Source organism: Peromyscus californicus, unplaced genomic scaffold (genome assembly GCF_007827085.1).
Source record: "Peromyscus californicus insignis strain IS unplaced genomic scaffold, ASM782708v3 Scaffold_3__1_contigs__length_106647218, whole genome shotgun sequence".
In the NCBI taxonomy this organism is placed as follows: Eukaryota; Metazoa; Chordata; class Mammalia; order Rodentia; family Cricetidae; genus Peromyscus; species Peromyscus californicus.
The window spans coordinates 93,653,371-93,670,034 of NW_026294551.1; the positions used below are offsets into that span (position 1 = coordinate 93,653,371).

Sequence of the window (16,664 nt, forward strand, 5' to 3'; positions counted from 1 at the left end):
AAAAATCAACTCCAGATAGATTAGGAGTACCGAAGCATAAACCCTCAAACTCTGAAACTGTTGGGGAGGGGGAGGGGGAGGGGGAGGGGATACATTTAAGCACTAAGGCAGAGGTAAGGACTTTCCAAACAGGATCCTGTTGTTTAGAAAATAAGGCCAAAAACTGGTAACAGGGACCTCATGAAACTAAAAGCCTCTGTCCAGCAAAGGAAACTTAATTAACTGAGGAGACAGCCTACGGAATGGAATAAAATCTTTGCCAGCTTTGCCTTCAATGGGGATTAATAGCCAGAATATACGAAGAACTCAAAAAACTAAACACCAAGAAAACAAACCACCCAATAAAAAAAATGGTCAAAGAAACTTAACAGAGTCCTCAGAAGAAATACAAATGGCCAAGATATTTTAACAGGTGTTTAAAATCTGTAGCTATCAGGGAAATGTAAATTAAAGCTATTTAGAGATTCTATCTCACTCCAGTCAGAGTATCGATTATCAAGGGAACAAATGGAAATAGACATGAGTGAGGTTGCAGGGGAAGCGGAGGCCCTACTCACTGTGGTGGGACTGTAAACTGTGCGGCCCTACAGAAATCAGGGTGCAGGCTTCTCAAAAAGTTAAAAACAGAACTGCCATAGACCATTCCTTGATATGTACCCAACGAATTCTCTATCTCGCTGCAGAGATACTTATACACCCATGGCCACACTGCTCTCGTCACAATTGCCAAGAAATGGAATCAGTCTGGATGCATGGACGGATCAGAAGATAATATTGTGGTCCATAAATACAGTAGAATTTTACTCAGGTGTAAAGAAAATCCAAATTGTGACGTTTGCCGGAAAATGGATGAAACTGGACAATACTACCTGAATGAGGAAAGCCAGCAAATGATGGACGTTTCTCCCTGTGTAGAGATTGTAGCTTGACTTCTTAGTGTATTTAATTTAGGGTGCTTATAGAGGCCAGGAATCTAGAAAGGGACCTGGCGGAGGTGGGGTAGAGACATTAAGGAAGGAGGGAGAGTGATATGAATGTAGTGTGGGGATACTATAATCGGTCTAGCAGAAATGAAAATATTCTAAAGAGATACTTGAAACAATGGGCCACCCACTTTCTCCCCCTAATTAGAATTCCCCAGGAATCTCATACTGGGTGAAGAAAAGAGCCCCAGCCAGAAGGAAAATTTGTGCCCCAGAAAGATATTTCATAGTTTTAACAACTTGTCAGACCATACATGTCACCATACATGAAGAGATTGAAGCCCAGACAATGGGTCAATGGTGGGTGAGATCACACCTTGACCAAGACTGCTGAGATGTGCATATCTCTTCCCTGGCCCTCTATTCAAACCTCACTTTGGGACCCCCAAAGACAGACTTGCAGGGTGTCTTAGTCAGTGTTCTATTGCTGTGAAGAGATACAGAGACCATGGCAACTCTTATAAAAGAAATAATTTAATTGGGGCTTGCTTACAGTTTCAGAAGTTTAGTTTTCCTCATGGTGAGGAGCATGCCAGCACACAGACAGACATGGATCTTCCCTTTTGGCCTGAGGATTCGGTAGTGGTGAGAAGCTTCTCTAGTGCCTTATTCCTTTGTCTCTCTGATCTTTCAGCATTTACCCCCATATCTGGCTCCAGGTTTCTATTATAAGACCATTTACGATTCGTGCAACATCGTTGGAGCAGTAGCTGAGAGTTCTACTTCTGGATCTGCAGGCAGCAGGAAGAGCCACTAGACCCGACTTGCTTGAGCTTTTGGAACTTCAAAGCCCACCCCCAGTGACACACTTCCTCCAAAGTGGCCACACTTCTTACTCCTCCCAAACAGTGCTGCTTCCTGGTGACCAAGTATTCAAATCGATGAGCCTATGGGGGCCATTCTCATTCAAACCACCACAGAGGGGACCCCCAGATCTCTGTCCCTCTTCCCAATGTGGCCACAATTGACTAAATTCCCTTTTCTGCCTTCCACTATAAATTTGGCTCTTTTAATTGTCTTAACTGAGGATGGGCGGCTGAAACAGGCTAGAGGCACAGGCTGTGAACACTGGGAGTGGAGGTCTTTAAACAAGGGCAGGAGTGCTCTGAAGACGGGGAGTTAACCCAAACCAAGGGGGCATATAAAAGCCTAATGACACCCTAGTCCCTTATAAGCTTTTAAATATATATATACATTACCAACTAATATATTGATAATGCTAAATATATATTTAAAATTTATAAATGAATAAGTTCCCACTAAGCTTTTAGATATATGCGGGGGTGGGGGGCACTTAGCAGATGGCTAGATAATATTCTCCCAAGAAGCCATGGGGTTAAGTGAAACCCTCAGTGCCAAGTGTGGGATACCTCCTTACAATTCTTCGGTCAGGGAGACCTCACACTCAATACCGACCATTGGCGTTGCTCTCGGTCGCTCAACAGAACTGAACAGTCAAGAGCCACGGCTGAAGAAACCACAAGCTGCAGTTTCAGGACACAGGAATCAAGCTGGAGCCCAGCTGGCAGTTCCTCCATGCTGGCTAGCATTCAACACGCCTGCCGGTGCTATGCAGTCTGCTGGGGAAGAAAAGCCATCAAAGGTCTTACCTAACTGTGAACCCCACAAGTTGCAATGATTTGCCCGGCAAGATGTGCCCACTGGTACAATAGTGGTGTGGCTATAATGGGAATAAGCAGTCACTTTGTGATAGGATTTGAGGACCACTTCACTGGAGGGAGCTCGTGCCCAGTACTGTAAACCTGGTCAAGAGCTCATGGGTGGGGAAGTCATGGTCCCTACTACCACTCATTTGCACACTTGTGTCCAACTGCCCTCTAAATTCCTATCCTTATATTCACAGACATGTACCACTAGCAGCCTTTGTCAGCGAAGCTTCTTTACATAATAGGCAGTGGCTAATGGAGACTCATAACCGGCAAAAGTGCGGAGAGTAAGTGCCCATTGAGGGTTCAGCTGTGGTGATATTGTGTTCCCCAAAATATTGTGCACCCTAATAAACTTATCTGGGGTCAGAGACAGAAGAGCCACTAGATAGACACAGAGGCCAGAAAATGATGGCACTCACACCTTTAATCCTAGCACTCCAGAGGTAGAAATCCCTCTGGATCTCTGTGAGTTCAAGGCCACATTGGAAACGGCCAGGCATGGTGACACACGCCTTTAATCCCAGAAAGCAGCCTTTAATCCCAGGGAGTGGTGGTAGAAGGCAGAAAGGTATATAAGGCGTGAGGACCAGAAACTAGAAGGATTTGGCTGGTTAAGCATTTGGCTGGTTAAGCTTTCAGGCTTCTAGCAGCACAGTTCAGCTGAGAGCCATTCGGATATGAGGACACAGAGGCTTCCAGTCTGAGAAAACAAGACCAGCTGAGAAGTTGGCCAGGTGAGATTAGCTGTGGCTTGTTCTGTCTCTCTGATCTTCCAGTGTTCACCCCAATACCTGGCTCAGGTTTGATTTTATTAATAAGAACTCTTTAAGATTCATGCTACATCCAGCCCCCAGCAGGGCATCATTATACCCCGTTCCAAGGTTCTGGGAACATTTTCCGAAGTGGGGGCATAAAGAGTGTGAGAGCTGGAGGATGGGGAGGAGTGCTCAGAATAGACACGGCTGCTGCATTCATGGACTCACAGCCGCTGTGGTTACACGCACAGGACCTGCCCTGGACTGGGCCTGTTGATGACTCACCGTGGAGGAGGGGCTCATAGGCAGAATGTTATTAAACTGTCCAGATAAAATGTTTCACACTCACTCTCTGAATATTCTCCTGTGCTTTAACTTTTCTCCATGTCTTAGGAAACTTAATCGTCTAGGCAGCTTGCTTCTCCAGCACTCCCCTCTATTGTCTCTAATCTTTTTCATTGTTACCACTTAGGACCCTAGATAAGCATGCTTTCACAGTCTTGGTCAACTTTTCTTATCTTCAACATGGGGTTACTATCACACCTAGTTGGCAGATATGTCCAATTAAATGTAGTACCGCACATTGAGTGCCTGGCACCCGGGATTTGCATAAAAGCTAATCATAATCAATTCTGGCGCTACAGTCGTCGCTTCTCATCTACTTAACAGTGAGCTCCGAGGGCTTCTGTGGTTTTTTTTTGAAGATGTTCAAGTAAGAACTGTGTGTGCGCTGGCTGGCTTTATGTCAACTTGACACAAGGCAGAGTCATTTGGGAAGAAGGAACCTCAATAGAGAAAATGGCCCTACAGATTGGCCAATAGTGCATTTTCTTGATCGATGTGGGAGGGTTCGGCTCACTACGGGTGGTGCCACCCCTAGGTGCTGCAAGAAAGCAGGCTGAGGAAGCCTCCAGGAACAAGCCAACAGGCAGCACTCCTCCGTGGCTTGTGTCAGCTCCTGCTTCCAAGTTCCCGCTCTGCATGAGTTCCTGCCCTATAGCAACAGCCAACGGTGGACTGCAGTGTGGAACTGTATAGCTGAAATAAGCCCTTTCCTCTCCAGTTGCTTCTGGTTATGGTGTTCTATTGTAGCAGTAAAAACCCAGCCAGGACAGTGTTGGGAGAAACTGATGGACATCTCTCTAACATGCATTTAACATGGGCTCTGATTTGATGCTATCCTCAGGTTGAAATTGTTATCTATCCCCTAGTGCCTTCAGGTACTTCATTTTTGTGAGATATTCAACATGAACATCCTAATTTCGTAAAGTATGCTTTTTGCAAATTAAAACAAGCAAGTTTATTAACTGATCTGTTTGGATGCTAGAAGCAATTTGCTCTTGCCTAACATATTTTAATAGACTTATTTGAGATAGATTTCCATTGTCTTTATTTTACACCTCCTCAATGTGCCCAAGTACATGGCTATTCCTGTGTTTTGGGATGAAAAGTCAAGCAGACTGCCTGCTGCAGGTGGACCTCCCAATCCAGTAGCGATCTTTGTGGGCGCTCTGGGATTGACTTAGAGGACATGTAGAAAGCATGATGTGATTTGTGACAAGGCTTCAAAATTTTTAATGTATGATAAATACCTTTAAGGCTGACAAAAAGGCCCAGAGAGGCCTAATTAAAATACTAAGGAATGCCGGGCGGTGGTGGCGCATGCCTTTAATTCCAGCACTCGGGAGGCAGAGCCAGGCGGATCTCTGTGAGTTCGAGGCCAGCCTGGGCTACCAAGTGAGTCCCAGGAAAGGCGCAAAGCTACACAGAGAAACCCTGTCTCGAAAAACAAAAAAAACAAACAAAAAAACAACAACAACAACAACTAAGTAAAATGGGATGCCAACACAACACAAAGATCCAAAGTGGGACCTTGGACTAACCGTCATGTTATTATCTCTTCTCAAGCTTGCCAATCCCAACTGTGTATTTAGACTTAGAGACTGTGAGCTAATTCCTGAGACGAAATATTTTCCTCTCTATCTGTATACAACCTGCTAGTTTTCTGAAGAGGCCCAATTCACCTATATAATGCATGGAACTGAGTTATCAACAAATCTATAATCACTTAAAAAAAACTACTTGGTAAGTTTAGTATCTTTTGCTATGTGTGTGTACATGTAGTTATATACAAGTAAAGTTACATAAGAGATAAGCAATAATATACGTACAATTATGTTACCAGCAAATAAGAATCCCTGAAACTCATTTTTCTTCTCATTATCTTTCATTAACATCCCATTGTTTATGCAGACTTAAGAAAATACAAATAGGAGAAATTACTGCAATCCTATTTTAAATTTCAAAATTATTTATTTAGTATGCTTGAGTCATGAAAATCTAAATTACATATTAATTAATATAGGCACTTTAAACCTTTAACACATTTTGTAATATATATTTTCAAGCAATATTCACTATTTTTACAAGACAGGGAAAATACAATTTTATTTATTCATAAAATTATACATAGGAAAATACAATTAACAACTTCAATGTTCTGTTGTCCAATTTTCAGTTCTTAAGGTACATTATTTATCACGTAACTTTCAAAATCCTGATCCAGTGCAGCAAATAGGTTTAAACTATAACATTTCCTCTGATAGCGGTTTGCTCACTGTGATTCAGTTCTGTGAAGGATCATCACTTAGGGAACCTCTGGGTCAGCATCACAGCCATATCTGAATTTTTGGTCACAGAAGTGTAAGCACACAAGGTCTTAGCACTGGCTTATGCAAATGCTCCACAAGGGTGTCCTGTGCACAGGGACGGTCTTCAGCAAGCCCCATGGTGCAAGCACCTCACTACTGCTGCGGGCACTGCAGGAGCACCTCACTACTGCTGCGGGCACTGAATCTCCGGGGCTGACTTTGAGGACACGAACATAATGGTGTCTGATTTCTTACAAGCCCCCTTTTCCAATTTGCTTGTAGTTTCTTTCCTTTTTTTCACTTCTGTTGAAAGCTTTGACTCTGCAGTTAACCTACAAGCATTAAAGCGTATATTCTGAATTCAAGTATGGTCAAGCAAAAGAAGTAAATGCCTAGTAGAGTGGGTCTCGAACACTAAATGACCGACTCTAAAGAACTTTTATGTCAGGAGGCTTCATTTTTTATAATAAAAATAATTAATATAAAATAATAATTAATATAAAAATAAATATCTTCAAATCTGATAAGAGGTCAAGCAATGCCTGAGTTAAAGTATTAGGTAAAAGGAGATACACGTCATCAGAACCCAGAACACAAAATTCAAAATGCTAAAGCAATATTTTAAGGTGGACACCACATTCAAAAGGTTAACAAGCACAAGATAAAATAACATGGAACCCAGGCTACCCAAGTAGATGTCTGTCTCAGACAAGGAAACAGAAAGCAAGCAAACAAACAAAAAAAAACCTTCAAACCAACTTTCCATCAGGCATGCAGTAAACAAACAGTGCAGGAGATGTTTAAATAAAAATTCTTGCTAGGCATGGTGGTGCACACCTTTAATCTTAGCACTCCTCTCGGGAGGCAGAGGCAGGCGAATCTCTCTAAGTTCTAGGCCAGCCTGGTTTACAATGTGAGTTCCAGGACAGCCAGGAATACACAGAGAAACCCTGCCTCAAAAAACAAACAAATTCTTACTGGAAGAACATTCATTAAGTGAAGACTGAAAGTGCAGTATTTCAGTTCTCAACAAAGCCCATCTTTACTGTGACAAAGCTAACCTCAAACTGTGTGTCTAAGTTAAACATGCAGAAAATATGTAAGGTTGGAAATGTTTTAAGTTAGTAGATGGACTTATACACTTAAAAACAAATTTCTGTGGTATTTTCTTGTGTGTGTGTTTTTTTAAGCAGACAAAAATTTTCCAACGTTGCAATGTGAGTCCATTAGGGACATGCATTCATGTAATGTTTCTCAAACAACCAAGGGCAGGGAAAGAAAGGCGGACAACAGACAGCAAGCTGCAGTGGCCATCTAGAAACCACCTGGAGACGCCCTGTCAAACACGGACTTCACACACAGCAGGCAGCACCTGCTGAACCCCGTCCAGACCTGCCTGAGACCAGGTGTATGGGCTAGAACATGAAGTTCTATTCCATGTGTCACACAGATCGAAACATTATTAAAAATTCAACAGAATGACACAACAGTAGCAGCTGATGTTTTCCTGGTGAATACTGCACTTGGTAACACTGAGAACTTAAACCACAGGACGCACACTAGGCAGCCCTTGGCTACAGGGTGCGCTGTGTCTTGCTATCTCAGTTCAACGTCTGATTCCGCACTTACTCTTTGACTCACGTAGCCCTAGCAGTTCCTGAGAGCTCGTCTCCTGGTGCAAACGCTCATCAACAAGCTCACTTTTCAAGTGTGTGAGGGCACTATTTTAAATAAACTTGTCACCGCACTACATGCAGACACCACCCATCTCCTTAAAACTATCTGGCTCCTTCTTTTTCTTTAATCACTTTTTAAACTTTGTGTACAAGTGTGTGGGTCCGTGTGTTCTAGCCTATCCTTCCTGTCCCTTCCTCCCATTAGTCCCTAAAGAAGATTTTCTTTATATTTTCATGTCACACGCACAGGCATGTTTTATGTACAGACAAAACCTGAGCCACAAATGAGAGAAACATGCACTATTTGTCTGAGACTGGCTTAATTCGTAGAGTATGATGTCTCCATTTGCATTCACCTTCCTCCAAATTACCCAGCTCTGTTCCCCCGTGGCTGACCAAGTTCCACGGTGTGTCTAGACCACGCATCCCTCAGCCCTGGCTCTGTTCCCCCGTGGCTGACCAAGTTCCACGGTGTGTCTAGACCACGCATCCCTCAGCCCTGGCTCTGTTCCCCCGTGGCTGACAAAGATCCACTGTGTGTCTAGACCATGCATCCCTCAGCCCTGGCTGTGCTGCTGGACATCTAGGTCAGTCCTACTGTCCTTCACCTGATCCTGCTGTATAGATCCAGAACCTTCAGGCAGTTCCCTGTGCCATTCACTCTTCTACCTTCTCACCTCTGTTAGCTTTACTTTTCTTGAAGGACAAAGCCCTTAGAACGTTGGTTCCTTCATATACCACCTGACACTTTCTCTTTTAGTTACAAACTCAATTACACAGAAACTGGAATCTTTGAAGTTTTGGAATAAAAATGAAACTAAATTAGCTTTGATATTTAAAAATGTCAAGCAGGCATCAAAGCTTACTTCTGAAGGCTTAGTATAAATATCAAAAACCATAAAAACTTTTACCTGCTCTTACCCCAAAATTTAAGTCTAAATGTCTTAGACTACTGAAAAGTCCTTTGAGAAAGTAAGTTTTTCTTTCATGGCTACTCTTGAACCGAGAGAAAAACAACAGTACATTTATTCCACTCAGCAAAGCACCCAGGTATGCTGGTTTACCTAGCGTCACTTGCTATTCACCATCCTTTCTTCCTGCAGTCACCTTAGTCTTTCTGAAAGCTGAAAAGATTCGAAGGAAGACAGACCAAACTGCAGAGTTACAGTGCACACACCTAGGAACACAGAGCAGCATAGCACAGTCGGGAACACAGAGCAGCATGGCAGTCAGGAACACAGAGCAGCATGACACAGTCAGGAACACAGAGCAGCATGGCACAGTCAGGAACACAGAGCAGCACGGGACAGTCGGGAACACAGAGCAGCACGGGACGGTCAGGAACACAGAGCAGCACGGGACGGTCGGGAACACAGAGCAGCATGGCACAGTCGGGAACACAGAGCAGCACGGGACGGTCAGGAACACAGAGCAGCATGGCACAGTCAGGAACACAGAGCAGCATGGCACAGTCGGGAACACAGAGCAGCATGGGACAGTCAGGAACACAGAGCAGCATGGCACAGTCAGGAACACAGAGCAGCATGGCACAGTCAGGAACACAGAGCAGCATGGCACAGTCAGGAACACAGAGCAGCACGGGACAGTCGGGAACACACAGCAGCATGGAACAGTCGGGAACACAGAGCAGCACGGCACAGTCGGGAACACAGAGCTCAGGAACACAGAGCAGCACGGGACAGTCAGGAACACAGAGCAGCATGGGACAGTCAGGAACACAGAGCAGCACGGGACAGTCAGGAACACAGAGCAGCATGGCACAGTCGGGAACACAGAGCAGCATGGGACGGTCGGGAACACAGAGCAGCATGGGACGGTCGGGAACACAGAGCAGCATGGGACGGTCAGGAACACAGAGCAGCATGGGACAGTCAGGAACACAGAGCAGCATGGGACAGTCGGGAACACAGAGCAGCACGGCACAGTCGGGAACACAGAGCAGCACGGCACAGTCGGGAACACAGAGCAGCACGGCACGGTCGGGAACACAGAGCAGCACGGGACGGTCGGGAACACAGAGCAGCATGGCACGGTCGGGAACACAGGGCAGCATGGGACGGTCGGGAACACAGGGCAGCATGGGACGGTCGGGAACACAGGGCAGCATGGGACAGTCGGGAACACAGAGCAGCATGGCACGGTCGAGAACACAGAGCAGCACGGCAACACAGAGCAGCACGGCACAGTCGGGAACACAGAGCAGCACGGCACAGTCGGGAACACAGAGCAGCATGGGACAGTCGGGAACACAGGGCAGCATGGGACAGTCGGGAACACAGAGCAGCATGGCACAGTCGGGAACACAGAGCAGCACGGCACAGTCGGGAACACAGAGCAGCATGGCACAGCTCAGGCAGTAGCAGGAGGAAAGATGGAGAAGGCTGCTGACGGCCAGGCAGAAGGACACACTGACCTGGGAGAGCTGGGGGTGTTCCCATTTTGTTCACGTAAGGCCTCAGCATTGCCTGGACCATCCACAAGCTTCACACATTTCTTCTCCTTCTTTGGCTGCACGTCCAGAGGCGGGCTTTTGTGGGGAGCGAGGCTGGCTGGCTGAATGGCTGAAGAGGCTGGCTGGCCCCACTGCACAGTGTTATCATTGAAGCTATTAAGGCAGGACTCTTTCTCCTCTCTCTGAAGTGGCAGTCTAGAAACTTCTTCCCTAGGGGCACAGGCAGCAGGTGTTTCTTCTGGAGTAGTTACATCCAATGGCAGCACCTCACGTCTCTTTTTGAGTACAGGTACTTCAATTTTCTCTGAGAAGAAAAACATTATTAAAATATATGCTCAGTGAATCAAAACAAAGACACAACCTGAGGAAACCGAGGGAGTTATATATAAATTCATTCCTTTTTTGGTACTCTTAATATACATTTTTCTCTTTGATAAAATATATATATATATTTAATTATTGTACCTTTTTTCAATACTGTCACGTTTTCATATAAGCAGATATTTATTGCATGTTGGCGCCCCACACATGCATGTGTGTCTCCATTCTCTCCCCCTCCTGCTGCCCCTCAGTCTCCTAGTCAGCCTCACTTCTACTTTCTTGTGCTGTCTTTCCCCCCATCTTCTGATAGACACCCTTCGCTGTCTGTCTCTGTGTCCAGGAGAGGACTCCAGACTCTGTCCTCACTGAGCACCATCAACTCTATTGTGAAGACCGTCTATTACTTTTTCCTTGTAAATTCTGTATATATACAGCTCTCGGAATGATCAGATGTGCTGGAGAGCAGGAAGTTCTACTGAGATCTCTGGCAGGTGAAGCAGCAGTGGCAGAGTCCAGGAGTTCTGGTTCGAGTCCCACAGTGCAGCCAGGAGACCTTGTGCAGTCCCTTCTCTGCACTTCAGTATCTTTAAGACTGCTTCACTCAGTACCCGCCTTGTAGGGATGGAATGAAAGACAGCTGGGACTCTGAACACTGGTAATGCACACCTACTATGTCTAAAATGTATTCAGAATCTGGCCACTTCTATGATGGCTATCTCCCCAGTCCCAACCACACCCTGCCTCACAGTAGCTGCTACAGAGCCTCTATGCTCAAGGCCTACCAATCCCGTGGGGTCCCATACAGCCCCCCAATTACTCTAATGTCTTTCTCCCACTGCCACTAACGTGCCCTTTCATTTTCAACCCCCAAACATCAGAGGTCTGAGGTACTACAGCAAAGACAGGGGTCCTGCTCCACACTTCTGCCTTCAGATCAGCATGCCCCCCTTTCTTTTGCACTGCTCCTCTAAGTCACTCAGACTCCCAACCCTGTGTCTTTGCTGGGTTGGCAGACCTCTGGAATTCATACTGGGTAATTCTTAACCAGGGGAGCCTACTGGAATCTTGGAAGAGAAAAAGCACAAAGAAAGAAGTCTTTTAAAAACTATAAAAATCTTCCTAGTGTCAACAACCTCCCCCTAGTGGTGAGAGTCACTGTAGTTCACAGAGATGATCTCAAAGTTAGGCAAAGCGAACCTGGTTAAGAACCCTTAAACTCAAACATGCTAACACAACCTTTTGAGGGGGGGATGGGGTCAGAACCACAGCATTCATAGATTTCTTAATACTGACTTTCTATTTTTCAACTTAAACACTATAAAATCCACTGTTTGTAGTATATCAGCTGCAGAGACTGTATGAGTAGGCTATTTTCTGAGTAGTTAAGATTTATTGTATTTCCTGCATTAAAATGTTTTTCTGTAAAAACAGAATTCCTGGGCCAGGCATGATGATACACACCTTTAACCCCAGCACTTAGCAGGCATCAGTGGTAGGATTTCTGTGAATTCAAGATCAATCTGGTTTATACAATGAGTTCCAGGCTAGCCAGTGAGAGTCTGTTTCAAAATTAAATATAAATAAGTGAGTAAATAAATAAAGATCCAAGCTGAATGGTGGAAGAAGATGATAGAACCTGTACTGCCATCAATTATCCCTTGAGTTTGAATAACCACGCAATAAAAAACACCTCATAGAGCTCAGAAAACCAAACTACAAAAGCAAGACGGCGAAGACTCTGGAATACACACACACACACACACACACACACACACACACACACACACACAGAGCAACTGGAAGGTCCTCTGTTACTGTGGTCCTCTTTCACCAAGCCACTAGGGCATCCTGCACAGAACTGTGACTGTGCTGAAAGATCAGAGGGGGACATCTGACTTTCCATCATCCTGATTCCCTGGGGTGTTTCACTCCTACACTGGCCCACAAGGGAGACGACCAGGGGCTATTCTACCCCAACCCAGCAGAGAACAAGAAGAAAAGGGCAAATAGGAATTAATATCCAGATCTTGCCGTGGTCCTCCATCCCTGCCAAACCTTCCAGACAGACTATGTACAGGCCCCGTCCTGCTGGAGGCACAGTCCACATGGTCTTTGGACTCGAGTGTGGGGCTGGCTCGCCCACATGTCCTGGGTGCCCCCTTATACACTGTCCATGGCCACCAGGTGGACACTGTACCAGCCATAGAGCTATCACAAAACTGACAGCTAACCTGTGCTGGGGGTGACCTCCAAATGCTCAAGTGGAATGTAAGAAGTTGGTTTGCTGAGAGTTTCAATAAACAAACAAACCAAAAGCAAAAAATCAAAACACACCCAAAAACACCAAAACAATGAAATAGAAGTCACAGCCAAACAGAGATGGCAAGGAATATAACGAACACCTATTTCATGAATCCAGAGATGTATGTAGGAACTGAGAAAGCCAAGGAGGGAGGGCCTAAACAAGGTGCCCACGACAGAACTAAAGACATGCGTGGGACAGTTGGAGACAAGGGGTTAACCATTTGAGGAAAACCAGAGAATTCGAACATACAAACCAGATGCAGAAAATGAAAAATGTAAGTAAAAACACACACACACACACACGCACACACACACACAGTAAATGCATACTTAAATATCTTAAGTATAAGATGCTCACAGCAGAACTGATCAGAGTAAGAATCAGTGAGTCTGAGGACAGACAGGCTGTTCAGAATAAAGAAAAAGAATGAGTGAGAAGGAAGGAAGGAACTTCAGCGCCTTTGAGACACCATCCAAAGGGAAAGTCTAGGCCACTGGCACCAAGAGAAAACTAGAGAATGACGAAGGGCACAAAGTTTGCTCAAAGAAATAACAGAAAGCCGCAGAATCCCAAGAAGAAATGTCCTTTCTATGGGAAGGTCAAAGTTTGCTCAGATCCAACCAGAGTCAAACTCTCAAAGGTCACAGAACATTCCGAGAGCAGCACAGGGGAGGTAGGGGACAGCCATGTCCCCAGCAGCAGACTTCAGAGGCTGAAGGGAAAAGCTGCCAGGCAAAGCGGTTCTGTGGAAATGGGAGATGGACGCCCTTCCCTAATAGAAGCTGAAGCAATTCACTGTGACTAGACCTGCCTACAGAGATGCTAAAGCATGTTCAAAAGAAGAGGGTGAAGATGCTCACATGCAACGTGAAACTATCTGAAGGTGGGCTGGGCTGGAGTAACAGTAACAACGGCTCAGTGGACAAGAGCACTGGCTGCTCTCCCAGAGGACCTGGGTTCAATTCCCAGCCCCCACATGGCAGCTCACAACTGTCCTTAACACCAGTTGCAGGGGATCTGATGTCCTCTTCTGACCTCTGCAGGCACCGGGCATGCACAAGGTGTACAGACATACATGCAGACAAAACACCCATACACACAGAAATAAATAACTCTTCGTGGGGGCAGGGAGCATCTGAAGTTTTAAAACCTGAAATGATCAGAGAAAATCTAAATATTCAGACATGACAGTCACACAGCTCCTATGCACTCAGCAGGAAGATTTAAAAATAGCACTAACAAAGGAACAATTATAATCAATTGTTAAAGGATAGAAAATACAAAAAAGGCATGAATTTTGACATCAAAACTCAAAGCAAGGAGAGAAATGGAGCTAAGAGAAGGGTTTTTGGGGTTTTTTTTTTTTTTTGCCTTTGTCTTCACACTTCAGCTCGATATAACTTGTTTTAAATATAGGGTGTTCTTTACGAGCTTGTGGTAATTATGGACAAAAAAGCTAAGGTCGACAGCATGTAAACAAACATACTGACCGAGAAACACCTCTCAGCAAGGAAGACAGTAGGAGAGAAAGAAAGGAAGAAAGGCCTGCCAGAAAACAACCAGCAATACGGCTGGTTCTTAACGATCAGCAATTACCCTGGATGCAGATGGATTACATTATCTAATTAAAAGACAGAGTGGCTGAAGGCATTACAAAAACAAGAAGAGAGGATGCTGCCGATGTGAGACTCATTTCATCTGCAAGGATATGCAGAGGCTGCAAATTAATAAATGAAAAATGCAATCCACATGGAGACCAGAACAAAGTGGGATATTTATGTCAGGTCAAATAAACTTCACATCAAAACTATGAGATTAGGACATTAAAGAATGGTAAAGGGGGGCTGGAGAGATGGCTCAGAGGTTAAGAGCACTGCCTGCTCTACCAAAGGTCCTGAGTTCAATTCCCATCAACCACATGGTGGCTCTCAACCATCTGTAATGAGATCTGGTGCCCTCTTCTGGCCTGCAGGCATACATGCAGACAGAACACTGTATACGTAATAAATAAATAAATCTTTAGAAAAAAAAAAAAAAAAAAGAATGGTAAAGGGGCCAAACCCAAGCCTGTAGCATACATATATACACACACACAACACACAAACACTGATACAGCCCTCTCTATTAGAGACAGCAGCATACATATAAACACACACAACACACAAACAAACACTGATACAGCTCTCTGTATGAGAGACAGCAGAATACATACACACCCACACAACACACACCAAACACTGATACAGCCCTCTCTATTAGAGACAGCAGCATACATACACACCCACACAACACACAAACATTGATACAGCTCTCTGTATGAGAGACAGCAGCATACATACACACCCACACAAAACACACACACACACATTGATACAGCTCTCTGTATGAGAGACAGCAGACAAGTGACACCTGGGGATGGCCACGCCCACTTACAGTAGTGGAAAATCATCCAGACAGGAAGTCAGCAGACACTCCGGATTTAAAGTACACTCCAGACTTCAAATGGAGCTAAGAGAAACTTATAGAACATTCTACCCAACAGCTGTAGAATCCATTCTTCTCTATTGCATAGGAAAATCACGTTAGGGGAAAAAAACAAGTCTGAACAAAAACAAACATTTGTTTTGGTGGGACCCCAAACCAAGGTTCCATCAAACATCTTTTCTGACCCCAACCAAACAAGCAGCAACACAGCTGATCAACGCAGCTGAACAGAAAGCTGAGGAATTAACCAATTCATTCACACAGCTCGTATGTTCACAACGTCAAACAGGGAAGGGACCTTCAATTAACGGTGCTAAGAAAACTGGCCACTACATGCAAAGTACCAAACACCTCATCTCTCATATGAAACAAAACCAGCTAAAAATGGATTAATCACTGATGTAATATGAAAATACTAGAAAAAACAGGGCAAGTGCTACCTGACTGCTAGTGAGGACCTTTAGAGAAGACCTCAACAAGCACAACAATAAAAGCAAAAATAAAAAGTAAAAGCAAAAAAATGGATCATATCAAACCAAAACTTCTGTAACAGCAAAGTAAACAACAATGGAAAGGATCTACAGAATGAAGAAAAGTCGGCAAAGTATATGCCTAATAAAATAGTAGCGTCTATAAAAATTATAAAGACCCAGAAACAACATACCTCAAAAACAATCTGATTGTTAAAAGAGCAAACTCGGGGCTAAAGAACGGCCCTCTGGGTAACGATGCTCGCCCTGTGAGTCTGACAACCTGAGCTAGAGCTCCAGGAACGAGACAGAGGAAGGAGGAGAGAGCCAGCTTTCCAGTGCTGCTGACGGATCACCACATACACTGTGGTGTGTGAGCACACACCACACACAGGTACACGCTCACACGCAGTAATAACAAATACATATGGAAAAGACAAACACTGTGTGACCTCATTCACCTGAGAGCTCCTACAGCATGATGACTCTAGTTAACAGTAACACACTGCGTATTTCAGATAGTTAGAGGAAAGAACTTTCAAAGTTCTCACAACAGAGAAAGGGAAAAGTTTAAGATACTAAAATTAAGCTATGAGTAGTTCTGAGATATTAATAAAGTGATGGATATTAATTACCTTGATTTGATCATTATACAATACATACATGAATAGAAGTATCACATTGTACCCTATAAATATGTCCAATTACTATGTGTAAGAAGAAAAACAAATAGAACTTTCAATATGGAGTTGGAGACATAGAAAGCCCTTGAGAGCAAGACTCCATCTCAGCCTTTCTAGTGGTGGATCCCAAGGTCACATGACTAATTTCTGGTCAATGGAATGACAGCAGACAACATATACACTGTATTTGATC

At 44.4% G+C, this 16,664-nt stretch overlaps 1 protein-coding gene across 5 annotated transcripts in view; it reads right to left on the reverse strand.

The window, feature by feature from the left end:
- Positions 1–5,712: 5,712 nt before the first annotated feature.
- Positions 5,713–16,664, reverse strand: part of Spdl1 (spindle apparatus coiled-coil protein 1) — a 30,926-nt gene continuing 19,974 nt past the window's right edge. For 4 of the 5 annotated variants that reach the window (XM_052759028.1, XM_052759027.1, XM_052759029.1 and 1 more), the window contains exons 11-12: positions 10,170–10,512; positions 5,713–6,391 (exon numbers count right to left, since the gene is read on the reverse strand). In XM_052759028.1, the coding sequence (XP_052614988.1) occupies positions 6,244–6,391; positions 10,170–10,512 (491 nt within the window). In that variant the 3' untranslated portion in view covers positions 5,713–6,243. The remainder of the gene's footprint in view (positions 6,392–10,169; positions 10,513–16,664) is intronic. The other variant, XM_052759026.1, reaches the window with a different exon arrangement.